The sequence below is a fragment of the Scatophagus argus genome, chromosome 12 (assembly GCF_020382885.2).
Source record: "Scatophagus argus isolate fScaArg1 chromosome 12, fScaArg1.pri, whole genome shotgun sequence".
In the NCBI taxonomy this organism is placed as follows: domain Eukaryota; kingdom Metazoa; phylum Chordata; class Actinopteri; family Scatophagidae; genus Scatophagus; species Scatophagus argus.
In genome coordinates, this window is record NC_058504.1 from 13,294,713 (window position 1) to 13,309,258 (window position 14,546).

Below are 14,546 nucleotides of genomic sequence, written 5' to 3' on the forward strand. Positions count from 1 at the left end.
CTTTGCAATAAATCACATAACAATATGTCATAACTTCTTTCAATCACATGAATGAAAAAATGTATATAAACTAACAAAATTCTGAAACCAAAGCAATAAAGTCATCAATATCAAAAATGCTTTTAATTTTTTGGACTCCCACAAAATGTCACAATATGATGAGAGCACTTCAAATGTGTTTATGCACTTGTTACCACTAAAGACGAAAACTATACCACATACATACCACAACAACTGCACGTATATTGTGAAAACCAGTACTCTCACAGACTCTCAAAAGAGAGATTCACATTTAAAAAGATGTTGAGTGATGGATGACAAAGACACGAGAGAAAGAAATGTCTTCTTTGTTGTGAAACAGCTGTTGGAGTCATAAAGTCAGTCCAGCTGCATCAAAAATGTGCCCGAAATATGAAAAGGATCAAAAGTCACAGGACAGATGTCAGGGAAGAGACTGGATGATGATGATTTTCTCATTGATGCAGAAACGGTGAAGCACACTTAACAGGTTCTCTCCACAGCGCGACACCTGCCTCTCCATGGCCAGACGGAAATCTTCCTTCACTCCTTTGGTAATTCCACGAGTCACTGTGTGGTGTCTGAAAAAAAATAAAAGGAAAAAAAAATTAACACAAAATATATATGAGCAAAAATGTATTATTTTGAGTTAATTTGCTATAAACAGAGAGACTGAGATCTTTGCAGTAAATACACAATCATGCAAACAGCATGTTACTTTTTTCCTTATATATGTAAAACAACCAGTCAAAATTTCACAATGAAAGTTTCACAGTCATAAGTAAAAGCCACATAAAACATGTTCACAAATGAAATGAGATCAAGTGTTATGAAAAGGCAAAAAACTAAATTGACTGCACGACAAGACCTACATCGACCTCAAATAACAACAACAACAGTGATGACCACAGAAAGATGAGCAATGGCTCAAAGAAACAAACGTCGACAGGAAATCAAAGAACGACTAACTCTTGATGTAAAATGACAGTCCCAAATCAAAACTCTGGGGATGACAAGCCTTGAATTAGGAAATGAAGGAAGGGTGACTGGTGTGAGGGAAGGATGGGAGGGGCCTGGGGTACCTGTCCATCGTCTGCACCCCTTGTAGCAGAAGGGTATTTAACTCCACCCCCAGGGCGGGACTAGGGTTCCTGAGGGACAGCAACATTCAACAACTCTCAGTCAGTGAGGGTGCACTCAAGTATTTTAACTAGAGGTGCACCGATTGTAATTTTCTTGACCAATTCCGATTTCCAATGTGATCTGATGAGAACAATTTTTACAGAGTCCAATTTTCTTTCTAAGAACTATAATTGACAGTGTAAGCAAACAAAAATCAACTTTTCTTCAATGCAAAATTTTGCTTTCATACTAAAAGAAAAGAGCTACAAATAACATTAATTAACTGCAAATGAGCTGTACACCCAACTTTATCTATTTTACTTTACCAAACAAAAGCAGGTGCAACAGATTCATATAACAAAATAAATGTCAGTTACTTATATCATTTTACAGTATGCTTATATATTTTCAACATAACAGGACATTGACCTGTATCTCTTTTTTTAATTTGGGTTACAAATCTCCAAATAAAACTATATTCTTAAAAAATAATAATGGTGCGGTGGGTGACAGAATATAACAAGGGACCATAATTTTCCTTGCAATTATTTTGATCTTTTCACTGCTCATATACCAAGGGAAGATAGGAGAGGCTGATGGCTTGTGTCTGGCACTGAGCTCTAGCTAGCTTTAGCTGCTTTTCCTTTGCTTCTTCAAACTGGGCATGTTCAGCTGGGTGATGGTGTTTTAACTGTCTGATTAGGTTTGTTGTTCCAAACGGTTCTGTGGTAGTCCCCCGTCGTTTACTTTGGCCTTACATGTATTCCAAATTGATAGCTTTGAGTCTTCTTCACCCATAGTACTTCACAGAACTTCCATACAAAAGACATGTTAGAGTGCAGCTGTGATCTTATTGCCTGTGCCGCTGTGCGTATGATGTGTGGTGCATGCGTAAAACAGACCGGCTCGAAAATACACAAGACTGACCAGCCGGTCTCCAGTCCAGGGCCAAGCACACTGAAAACCGGCCGATTCTAGTTGATGGCAGGTCAGTCGGTGCATCTCTAATTTTAACTTCTACAACATGAATGAAGGAGTTTGACAGAAGCTTTATTTTACATACGACCCTTCTCTTTCAAACACCAGCTCCGTTGACAGCATTTTCGGTAGAAATAGCAGCTTCCCCACAGGCCATGTCTTCTCTATAAACAGCACTGTTCTTTTTGAGAGTAGTAAAAGAACAGGAGTGTGCAAAGTCATCATGCCAACTAAAATGTTTTGAATGTGAGGTGCTTACTTTATCAGCATTCCCTGATTGGGAAGCAGCTCCAGTTGAATCCTTCCCCCTTCTGGAGTGCGCAGGTATGCAAATTCCTCCAACATGTCAATGTCTAACAAAAATCATGAGCTTATGGAAACTAACATCCAAGGCAAAAATAGTACACAAAGTAACCACAAAATGACAAACTGTGGCTCTATTGTGATTGTATGTGTTGTTACAAAAAGGATACTGGTGACATAGTTGAAGAAATTCTCGTACTGGAAACCACCTTGCTGACAGATCTTATCCACTGCCTTTAAAAAGAGCAGCTCACCCTGTGGCCAATCATACTGCAGGAGCACCACCACATGACCGAGGGACAGGTCATCTCGGCTGTCTGTGAAGGCACGGAGCTGATTGGACAAAATGAGAAATAGAAAAAATTAGTTATATAGTGTTTAATATCTGAATTTCATACATTAACACAGATTTCACTAGTTAAAGTACCTTGAAGCAGGCTAGCATCAGCTGGAGACAGAAAGGTAACACAGCTTTGCTGGTGCAGGGAAGCAATCTCAGGTCATTACCTAGATATGACAAAAATGACAGCGTTATGTTCCAGTGATCACAGTTATGTATTTGTCTGTCATCTGACATAATAAAGGATGTCATTTATATACCATCTGTATCAAGGGACAGCACCGGTTTCAGCAAAGTCAGTTATTTCTAATGAATATGTAAATGCCGCAGAGGGAACTTGTGGTTGTTACTACTTACAGCAATCAGCATACAGACACAAACAATGTCCCTACTTAAAGATATTGTTTTCAAAATATGAAAGCCTCTTCTACTCAATTTTACAAAAAGAGACAAAGTCTGTAGTATAGTGAGAATCGATGACTGAATGTTGTATAAAAATGCATGAAGCGATTTTACCTTTCCTTGTCTTGGTCTTGACTCTACCCTGATCCTCTGGGGTCTTTGTCGATACTTGGTTTGGGGGCACAAGCCCACTGACAACATCAAGCAGCTTCTCACAGGCCATCTGATTAACATATATGGTACAATAGATACATCACATCTGTAACCATGGCAGGATCATACACTAATTTTGGTATAAAATTTCACTTAAAGGGCATTTCCCCTGTCTTTTGTACTGCAGATCCTGTTATAAGCACACGCTGTCCACATTTTATGGATATCTTTTTGCTAAACCAAAACCTATAATGAAAATTATCGATGACCAACTTTATAAATAATTAAGTATGCACGTCAAATACGTTATAAAGTTATGCATGTTCAAAATCAGGTAGACGTGTTTGATAATGTAGGGTCTTTGAGCCAAAGTATATACATATCAATTAGTCAGAATGGTTGATAAGTATATTAAGTCAGATCAGCATTATATTGTACAAAATATCTGAAAAAGAGACCATGAGATTTGAACTCCGCTTCAGTTGTGTGCCTAAATTTGACCATAACTCTAACACCACCTGCAGGTCAGTTGGTGGTATAGATTGATTTTTGGGAATGCTGAGAACAGAAAAACCTTCCACATAATGTATCCTGCATGTCAGTGCAATGCAGACATAAGTATAGACAAGATTAGAACAACAGATGTTTCCAGAAAAAACTATAAAGACTATAAATTTAGAAATTTCAATGTGATACAAATAAGACAGAAATTACTGCTCAATACATTGAAAGGGATGGAGTACATGCAACATGTATCTGTATATGCACGTCTCCTGACAGTTACCACAATTATATGTAAGTGTGTGGTTGTGTGTGTGTGTGTGTGTGTGTGTGTGTGTACCCTATACTCTCCCAGTGCGTAGTGGCAGGAAGCCTGCTGTATGAGGGCCCTGTGGTGCTCCAGACTGGCCTGAGCTGAAGGGCTCTGCTGTCCTGGCTGAGGCTGTTGCACTGCAGCCATCTGGTGCAGACTGGAGAGGGCCTTGCGGTACTGTCCCTAGAGAAACAACACACACATAATCAGTATACTTATAGTCCAAATAGTCACAGACAACTCACAAGGAAAGATATCTTGACATTTATAAATATAGTTGTATCACAAGCTCTAAATTAAGATATACTGTATGTATGTATTGCCATATTTTGGTCATTTTCAGATCTTTTTATCACATTTTCTTACATTGCTCAATTAAGTTTAATTTAATCCAGTATGAAACAATAAATTACAATAAATAAATAAAAAACAAATAAAAAGGGAGGAAAATAAAGCATGTTTCTTGCCTGGTATATGATCATGTCAGTAAGAAATATTCTGAACCACAACCAGCTGTCTGTCTTCCAAGATGCACAGATCTTCTTGAACTCTGTCAAAATAAAATGTTTCATTCAAATGATTAACATTTTTGACCTTATTCCTGCTTAATGAGAATTAAATAAACTTGTATTTATAAATGTTATAAAGAAAAGGTTATAAGAATACATCTGCAGATATTGTCGCCAATTTCTAATATCGTATGTGTTGGAGTGACTGGACCCTGTCTGGGTGTGTACAACAGAAACACACATGAACAGAAAAGCTGTTTACCAGATTCTAGGCTATCATGGGAGTGAAGAAGATCCCAGCTTTCCCTTGCTGTGCGGAAGCTGTCCAGAGTCTCTGACCAGTTGGGCATCTCAGTCTTGTTCACATGAATGTGTCGACCTCGACCTTTTCCCAACCCTTCCTCATCATCTGAGCTCTACAATGAGAAACACACACAAAGTGACAAAAAAGACAATATAACTGAAACATGCAACAGTCACACACTAAAACCTATTTAAGAAAACACATTCAGTAACCTTACACACTACAAATGATCTGCAGTCAGTCTTTCTTGGCTCTCAAAACAACAAACAAAAAAAAATCATATGGAAACAACTAATGATTTCTGATCTGTCCTCACCATTGTCTTCTCTCTCCCATCTGCCAGTTTGCGTTTCTTATGTGCATGTTTCACTACTCCTCTTTCCACCTCCACATCATTATACACTGAGCTCAAATCCTCTACGAGGATCCACGGCCCAGAACTCAAAGCATTCACACCTGCCAAACATAAACACGGAATTTGTTCATTTAACTATTCATTGAAAAAGAAACAGAAATACATATCCTTGTGAACTAGAGTGAAATGAACAAACAGGGAACTGAACAATGTGCGGTAGAAAAGCCAGAGGCTGACCCTGAAACAGTGCAGGCTGTATAGATGAGACATATAGAAAGGCACTGCGGAAGAGGACGAGTGCAGCATAGATGACAGCTTGACTGCAGTAGCGGGACCTTGTGTCTCCTTCCAGACCAGGCAGGTAGCGGCACAGCTCCTTCACTCTCTGCAGCATGTCCACGTAACTCCTACAGCATAAGGTAAACACACAAACAAAGAAACACTTACCTTTAAAGACGTTTATACTGACTATTAAATGGCCAATACTATGTATATATACATGCACACATGTATGTTTACATGTATATAAGCAAATCTGAGACATTTAAGGTTGAACAAAGACCTCTCCAAAAACAACAACAACAAACAACAACAAAAACTGAACATTATTAACATTATTATTACCGGTATATATTAAGAGTCACTTGAATACAAAACATGGCTGAAATACAGTACTGGCTGACTGACAGGCAGTCTTATATACTACCTTTGTCCCTTGTCCCCCTGCCACTCGCAACGCGCTCCAACCACAGCAAGGATATCCAACATTCTCTCCCAAGGTTCTGCTACCACTGAAGACTTTTCCGATAGGCCATCAATCACATAACGCTGGGAGCCACGAGACACACTGGGGGATTTCAGCGACCCACCTTCTTGAGAGCCTGAAACAACGAACAAGAGGAATAGAAACAAGATGTCAGGCAGGCAAAGAACAGAAAAAAAAAATACAGAGAGGGACCCAACTGAAGGACATGAAATCTTGAGGTTGTAAGTGATCATACTGTGATAGCACAAGAGAAAGGGGGAAAAAACGGCATCAACACAGTGCAGCTTTACCTTGTATCTGTATATCAGGTGAGGGTCCACGGGTAACATAGCCGATATAGAATTCAGCTGCTTTCAGCATGTACTTCTGCATCAAGCTGGCCGGCAAGCGCATGTCCATATTTTTGATGACCAAAGGAAGGACATCACACACTGTAATTATGAGAAAGAATTAGTGTAGAAGTCATTTCATATATCAAGTGGGCCATTCACTGAGTGAAAACCAAGTTTTGTTTAACTCACCAAAAAGTTTCCTAAAGCAGTTGACAGGAGTCTCCAAATTCTCAGACGCCTCTGCCTCTAACAGTGTTTCTCCTAGATTGACCTAAACATACAGCAAAAGAGTTAGTGACTGTTTTAGTGCTATTTGAAAGCTAAAAAAATGTTTTCACTTATGCACTGCACTTTTTTAAAAGAATGCATTTTACTTGATTTGATGCATGTTATTGTATGCATGTATTATTTTGTTATCATCGCTATTTTTTATATTTTTGCAGTTATTATATAGTGTTCTATCCCTGTGTATCTTACTCTTTTTTTCTTCTCTTTTATTGGATCAGTTTTATTTTCCATCTTACTGTGCACTACTTTTCTATCCCTGTTTTTATATTCATTTTATGTTTTCTTATGCGAAGCATTTGATGCATGTAATTTCTTTGTTGCAAAACACTTTGAGCTTTATTTTTTGTAAGAAATATGGTATACAAATAAAATTTATCATTATTATTTATATCAGGTTCAAATGTAAACACACAAGTGTTACGTTATTATTACGTACCCCGTGTTGGACTACAGACTCTGGAAAACGCTTAAGAAGGAGAAGCAGCATCTCTGCCTTCTCCAGTGTGTTGAAACACTGCTCTGTGGCTTTCAGCAGCATCTCACACTGCACACGACCAGGCAGTGTCTCAAACAGACCTGGGGAAGACAAATATATACACACATGTTCATATTTCCAAACATTAATACTCCATGACAGAAATTATGTTGTAATATATACTAATGCAGGCATGGCCTGCATACAAACAAGGGAGTTAAATTTCTCTCACCTCGCAGAAACTGTGCATGTTTGTCCTGAGAGTCACTGCGCAGAGCAGCTGTGATGACACTGATCTCCCGCCAAACAATGGGCTGATCTGGAAAGTTTATAAACCTAAAAGGATGGAGAATTCATTGCCAATTGGCTCAGACTCAGCCAAGGACACTCGACATTATCCGTTACCATAGAGACGGTACACTGTAACTCACATGTCATACAGCAGTCTTCCTGCAGAAGTAGTCCTCTCCGCATTTCGTTCAATGATGTACATTTCATACTGTGAAAACATGTTAACCAGATTTTAACAATGGATTCATATAATGCTTGACTGATACATTAAAACAAGCTCATATAAATCTGGTTGACGACTACAAGCAGCTGATATGTGTTACCTGTATGTTGAAATCTGTAGGGTAAAGAGTTCTGGCAGTTATGAGCCAAGCTTTGGCTGCACACGGGTCTTCAGAGACGAGCTCCCGGGCTCTTTTCACCAAAAACTCGCAGTCTTTTTGCGCTGACATTTTACATGAATTTAGATTTCAGTGCCGATGAAGACAAACTGACCTCAATTCAGGCTGTAATTTAATGCATACGGTTCTCTTGTATGCACAAGTCTCGGTGGATAAATCTTGAATTAAATGCTGTAGCCAATTTTGACGTTAGGTTAAAGAGAGCTGCTTCATACAAAATGTTAGATGAATGTAAATGTTACACAGCTAGCAACATATAGCTAGTTACCGTTAGCAAATACGCCTTCAATTAACATCTTTGCTGGAATTGTTCATAAACCATGCTTTCTTGTTCAATTGTTTCTTATACATGTAAAAGCCATGCGTAACAATAAAAAGAAAAACAACTAAAATATTTTAGAAATTACGGGTCAAAGTTGGCTAAACCTTTATTTACGGACCGACACTCTACCAATACGTTACGATAATGACGCCATGCCGTAGTCGCAAAAATGACGCTTCATCCTGCTTTACGACCAACATGCAAGCACTTCCTGGTTAGCGGTCGTCGCACCAAAACAATGCTAAAACAGGTAATTTTCAATTTTAGCTTTCACTCAAATGCGGGATAATTTCCCAAACCAAGCTGTTTACTCCACAATTTACTATGTGCGAAATAGTGATCTCTGAAGTAAGTCGTAGCCCCATCCGTTTACTCTCAAACTGCAGAGGTGCGCATGCGCTAACGATTCATCTCTGCTGTCACCTGCTACTTGTGGTGCTGCAGACACGACCTACAGTTGTGTCCCAATTACCTTGCGAATACCCGTACTCTACCTGTCCAGGGACAGGACAGCGACTGGTGTATACGGCAGGTAAAAACTAAGTAATGAGTCCGGCGAGTTGCTCGATCAAATCTGTGAAACGCTCATTTGCCTCTTGACATTCAGTTGCTGTCAACGAAGTCTCCAACCAATCATCAATCAGGGCTTGTGCGTTTTGACTCAAATCATGCTAGCCACTTAGCATACTATGCAGTCACGTAACGTTATTTCGGTGCTTTATACAGTCATTATATTTTGTCCCGTCCGCTTCTCGGCCCTCCCCCTCCTTTTTGTTTACCCTAAATAGAAGCCCGACTGACGTGTGAGCATGAAATAGAAGATTGAGACATTAGCGCTGTTGAGATAGCTGAAACGGCTAACCAGCCTAGCATTTGGGTGTCTCGCTGTTGAGCTAAGCATGCTAGCCCGTTGGTTATTTGTAGATCTTACAGCTAGCTATTCACACAGTAACTGCTTTTCTTCGTGTCCTTGTCGTAATGTAACACTTAGCCTAATTGAGATTAGGCCTTAATGTCTGTGCCAACCAAACTTGTTGACTGACTACATGCAAGGACAACAGGCATGACACGACAACGTTGCAAGTTTTTAGAAAGCTGTGCATACCGTGTACGCCAAAGATTTAGTATGGAAAACCGTCATTACTTAACAGGGCGTGGTCTTCTACTTTAAGTTGGTTCTTTAGTAAAACAATTGATATTACAGTTAGATGAATTTTGGATTGTATTGTATTTTTAAAGCTATTCACAGTGGGGAAAATACTTGCTTCCGGGAATGGAAGAACAGCACTGACACAGCAAATGCAACGACTCATCAGCTGTCAACTGTTCTCAGTTATCCAAAGTGAAATAACTCATTCATTCTGCATGTTGGCTGTAAAAATGTTGTACTATAGGTCATAAAACAACTATGTAGTTGAAGTTGAGAAATTAAAATTGTAGCAGTGAAGTAATTTTTATATTCAGTTTTATTAAGTTTTCTTTTAAATCCCATAACAGGCACTCTACACATCAGTAGCTATGTGGCATACTGGTTTTAGGCTGTGTGTAAGGATTTCTAAAGCGATGTTTTTGGTGACATACCTCTAGTGACCCCCATGATCTCCTAAGTGATTCTATATTTATATTTATATGACTCTTCGATAACTTCCTTTATGTACTCAAAGGTATTTAGGCGCTTTTTATTTTGGGTTGGGCCTTGCTTTTTGCTTGGGCGGGTTTGTTCTTGCTCTGTGTGAGGCTGTGCCAATAGCTTCTTTAATATTTCAAAAGATAAGATAACATAATCCTTTATTGATCTCCAAAGGGGGGATTTGAAGAGTTACATTAAACACTGTGCTTTGCAATGCACATTAAATGAATGGCACTAGTGTCTTCACTCTCATAGTTGTGTAATTCTCCCCTTTGACTAAGCTGCCACAGTCTGATAGTTGTGTAATAACTCTTTATCAGTGGCCAGTTTGGATTGTCTGGCTGAAGTTAAACAGTTCAGTCTGTTTAAGCCAACATGTAGCATGTACAGGCCACTTAATACAGACTGTGACCAATATGTTAAAAATGATATTGTCACAAATAAATTGTATCAGCACCTATACTGGCAGATATAAAAGAGGAATTTGCTGTACATTAATTATTATACATTACAGTTTGGTATGTTTTTGATATTAATTATCTACTTGTTTAATGTGTTTTAAATTTTTTATAGTAATTTCCCTGCAAGTGAATGTTAAAAAAAATCTTATTTTGTATGCTGTTACTGTATTCGTAGATAAAAGTCTATTCCCGAGACTTTAAAACCACTGTCAGGTGAAGTGAATGACATTAATCATCTCTCAACAATGTGATGTATTCATGTGGATGACACTTTGCCTTATACTGCTCACCTAAATACCACTAAACACCTCTACTTTTCGATAACCGAATTGGTTTATGTAAATAAATATCATACAGGGGAATAAATCTTTATGTTTTTAAACATTGTTGTGTTGTTTGGGCTGCAATTGAATCCAATTTGTTTTTAGCCAAAATATAGACAAGTGTGTTTGTATGTGTGTGTGCGCACTCACACATGCAAAAAAAAAACATAATGAAGAATAATGTATTAAACCTGCAGTGTGAGACTTTTACATATAAAGCCATGTCCTTTACATTCAAGACTTGCCAAACAAGTTTGCACATTTCTTATTAAGCCCATCACTGCTAGATCTCTCTGTATCTTGTATCATACATGAAAAAAATTGTTTGCTGAAGGTGGTAACGGTGAAGAGAGACTAATCTAAAGCAAATAGTAAATATGATATTTTCTCTCTTCTTTACAGGGTATATATTTCACAGAAGTGTGTGGAACCGATGTGATGCTGGAGGAACAGGCTGAGGAGCACTGAGCTTCCCATGGCCGTTAGCACCATGGACTCTGAGTCAGCGCGGACACCGCAGCCTCAGGCTGCCCTGACTAAAGGAAGTTGTTCCCTGTTGCCTGCTGGGGCTCTGAGTGCTATTGTGGACCATCACGGGAAGCACTACGTCTGTGGTTCCATTGCAGCTTTTACCAACATTGTGGTGACCTTTCCCATCCAGAAGGTGCTCTTTCGCCAGCAGCTGCATGGAGTGTTGGCCACTGAGGCGGTGCGGCAGCTCCAGAGAGATGGGCTGAGGAATCTTTATCGGGGTTTGCTGCCCCCACTGCTCCAGAAGAGCACTACAGTGGCCATAATGTTTGGCCTGTATCAGGACTTCTCCAGAGTCTTACTAGACCTGGTCGATGGCAGTGGTGTGCCGGAGCTTGTCACTCGTAGCTTTGCTGCAGCATTGGCAGGAACCGCAGAGGCCATCCTGACACCATTTGAGCGTGTGCAGACTCTCCTACAAGACCATCGGCACCACGGGCGCTTCAACAACACAGCCCACACCTTCCGAACACTTTTGTCTGAGTATGGTGTGAGAGAGTGCTACCGTGGCCTTGTGCCCATACTCCTCCGTAATGGTCCTAGCAATGTTCTCTTCTTTGGGCTCCGTGGGCCCATCAAGGAGCAGCTCCCGGAGGCCACAAGCCGCGCAGGTCACTTGCTTAATGATTTTGTGTGTGGAGGGTTGTTGGGGGCAGCCCTTGGCATCATGTTCTACCCATTAAATGTGGTAAAGTCCCGTGCTCAGTCTCAGGTTGGTGGAGACTTCCAGCCTTGCAGGAAGGTGCTGCTAACAGTATGGAGAGAAAGGGGTGGCAGTTTGGCCATGCTCTTTAGAGGAGCCCACCTCAACTACCACCGTTCACTCCTCTCCTGGGGGATCATCAACGCAACTTACGAACTGCTGCTGAAGATTATGTGAAAAGGAGAATAGAGATGAGATCTAGAGGGGAAGACACAGTATGTGAAATGTAAAGCCTGTATGGAGAAATGGAGCTAATTTGTTGAGAAGAAAGGAAATCATAAAGTAAAGCCAATGCACTTGCTGTCTGGCATTGCTGTTGGAATGCTAACAGCAACGAAGTTGCACTTCTGACAGGGGGCCAACAGTCATTGTGAGATAAACCGCCTGCCATTGTTAATATTTACTGTTGTCAAAGTGTTGAAAATAAAGTGCACGCTTTATCCTATACAGAACTTGTGCCAGGGTCCAATTAAAATGCCCTTGTTTGCTTAGTCTACAAAGTTTGGGGGAGCAAACTGAACTTTGGCGCCTTTTTGATGAGTTCCAAGTAAAGTCTACTTTACTGGATTAAGTGTTTTGTAGGAGGAGCTGTTCCTTCATATGTGCCCTGTGCTGTGGTGTGTCTTGTTGAGAATATCTATAATGTCTGTTTGACTAAGGGCACTTCCTCTGTGAGGCTTTTTTCTGCATTGATTGATGTAAATGTGAGTAAAGCACACAGTTACACCCAGATCTCGTCTGTTTATAGTGTTTATTGGGAGCAATATTGAATTTAGACTTCTCTTGCAACAAATCATCACCCCGAAAATGTGGGTCTGTAGTTAAGATAATTTATGATAACTTTTGCAGCCTCAGAAAAACCCCTTTGATATTAAAATTTGACAATGCACCATGATTGTATTTCTTCCTTTTCAGGACATTTATTATTTATTGACCTTAAAACTAAGTGCTCCTAAATACTTGTTTCCTTTTTATAAACTTAAATATCACTGTTTTACGCATGTATATCTTTCCTTTTCTCACGCCTGTGCTCCTCTCTCTCTGTAACATCTGTTGACATAATGGGCTCAGATTTCAAGCTTGAGTAGATTCAGTCGCCGTGCAGCAGCTCTTGCTGGGTACTACAGCCCAAAGAGGAAAGGCATGCTGTTTGGACACAGAGATAGACTGAACACTAATGGTGCTGAAGAAGGAAGACGGGGGCAGTAACGTTCAATGGGACAAAAAAGCTCAAGCTGCCATGTAAATGGATTACTTGGCCTATTTCTTCTTTCTTTTTGACTGTCCATAGTGTACTATTTCAGATCTTCTCAGGATTTTCTTGGTTTTCAACTATGAATTACAGTTTGGAAGTGGGACACCCTCACTTACATGAAATAATGCTGTTTATAAATGCAACCTTCCTGAAGCACACGTCACCAAATTACTATGAAAGTGGCTGCAGTCAAATGAAGTATTTAAATCCAGTAAGTAAGTTTCCACAGCAAGTAAGTCTGTTATGTTTGTAGTTGTGATGATAAATTTGTTTTAGCTCAATTCACCAAAAATATGACAAATCTTGTTTCACTTGTGTGAAATACACACCCATACATTATGAAACAGAATTGTCTCCTTGTGTCTTATGACCTTTGTGCCAGTCCTCTCTGTGACTAATACTTCACAATAACATACCTTTCTGACCTGCGCTTGACCAAATATATGCTGTAATCCCTTGTTTGTAATCAATCATGCAAACATTGCCATTACAATGATGTATTGCTGTCAAGCTAAACAAACATAACACTTAATCTTAATGAAAGATGGACCAGACACTCAAATACACTGTGTAGCTTGACCCATCTTTTGCACAACACTCTCAGGCCATGTGTTTTATATATATATATATGTATATATATATATATTTATAAAATGTGTGTGTGTGTGTGTGTGTGTGTGTGTGTGATGGTGCAAAGTACGATAGTCTAGATTACTGTGTCAAGAAGTCAGACTGCAGATAATGATCAGATTAAGGGCAATCTGACATGGGGACTTTGGATCAGGCAGGGCTGAGCTGCTAGAGTTACAAAGCCTCTCAGTTATCTTGCAGATTCTTTCCACCCTCACAAATGTCCTTCTAACTATTAGGTGAAATCGTTCATTTTTATATTCAAATTCATTGTTTAAGAATGTATTTTAATAATATGAGTGGGAATGCTGCTCTGACTCAATTGGGTTTCTGTAAATAATTTAAAGGCATTCCCACTACCAAGTAAAAGAGAAAGGAGCCCTCATTAATAGATGAATACTTCCTTCGTGGAAATACAGCAACTCAACAATGGGGGGAAAAAAGCAGTAATCCTCATTAACAGAATTAGTAGTACAGTGATGGTATGAAGAGAGGCTGCAGGTTGGTTCATGAAATTAGTTAATCACTGGTCTGTAGACAAAACCCAAACACCCACATGTTCAATGCTGTTAAGGTGTAATTTATTCCCAAACAATACATTTCTTTATACATCAACTTCATTGTATGTGGCTACAGAAAAGTGACCATTCATGTAAGAACACAATGTCCCCTGAAAATAAAATACTGCTGGTACAATTTTACCATACAGAAACAAAATGGTGACACGGTCTCATCCCTGTTTGGTCTGCTTGATGAACGACTTGCGACGGTCCTGAGACAAACAGCATGTCTTGATGTTAGTACCGTGATGGACACTGCTATGGGAAATTACCTCCATGG

The 14,546-nt window shown here is 39.5% G+C and overlaps 2 protein-coding genes across 4 annotated transcripts; one reads left to right on the forward strand and one right to left on the reverse strand.

Annotated features, from left to right (window-relative positions):
• Positions 1–96: 96 nt before the first annotated feature.
• Positions 97–8,415, reverse strand: ints10 (integrator complex subunit 10). 2 transcript variants are annotated; one of them, XM_046405471.1, is made up of 18 exons: positions 7,774–8,415; positions 7,591–7,658; positions 7,392–7,495; positions 7,121–7,260; positions 6,586–6,667; positions 6,355–6,495; positions 6,005–6,179; positions 5,536–5,705; positions 5,260–5,399; positions 4,902–5,055; positions 4,598–4,680; positions 4,158–4,313; positions 3,278–3,386; positions 2,849–2,928; positions 2,592–2,754; positions 2,378–2,471; positions 1,101–1,169; positions 97–599 (listed from the first exon to the last, which is right to left on the reverse strand). In XM_046405471.1, the coding sequence occupies exons 1-18, from the start codon at positions 7,900–7,902 to the stop codon at positions 443–445; spliced, it is 2,214 nt and encodes a 737-aa protein (XP_046261427.1). In that variant the 5' UTR covers positions 7,903–8,415; the 3' UTR covers positions 97–442. The 2 variants fall into 2 exon arrangements, with proteins under 2 accessions (XP_046261427.1, XP_046261426.1); XM_046405470.1 differs by lacking the exon at positions 1,101–1,169 and having other exon boundaries at positions 7,774–8,412.
• slc25a51b (solute carrier family 25 member 51b) lies at positions 8,309–12,553 on the forward strand. 2 transcript variants are annotated; one of them, XM_046405473.1, is made up of 2 exons: positions 8,309–8,423; positions 10,990–12,553. In XM_046405473.1, exon 2 carries the CDS (start codon positions 11,063–11,065, stop codon positions 11,996–11,998), a length of 936 nt encoding a protein of 311 aa, XP_046261429.1. In that variant the 5' UTR covers positions 8,309–8,423; positions 10,990–11,062; the 3' UTR covers positions 11,999–12,553. The 2 variants fall into 2 exon arrangements, with proteins under 2 accessions (XP_046261429.1, XP_046261428.1); XM_046405472.1 differs by lacking the exon at positions 8,309–8,423 and adding an exon at positions 8,551–8,705.
• The last annotated feature ends 1,993 nt before the right edge of the window (positions 12,554–14,546 follow it).

What these genes read in the sequence shown, in the direction of transcription:
- ints10 (XM_046405471.1), bottom strand. Translation starts at nt 7,902, where the DNA reads ATGTCAGCGCAAAAAGACTGCGAGTTTTTGGTGAAAAGAGCCCGGGAG. An exon ending in AGTCTGTAGTCCAACACGGG is followed by an intron (nt 6,668 to 7,120) that starts GTACGTAATAAT and finishes CTGTATGTTTAG; the next exon opens with GTCAATCTAGGAGAAACACT. An exon ending in CTGCTTTAGGAAACTTTTTG is followed by an intron (nt 6,496 to 6,585) that starts GTGAGTTAAACA and finishes TCATAATTACAG; the next exon opens with TGTGTGATGTCCTTCCTTTG.
- slc25a51b (XM_046405473.1), top strand. Translation starts at nt 11,063, where the DNA reads ATGGCCGTTAGCACCATGGACTCTGAGTCAGCGCGGACACCGCAGCCT.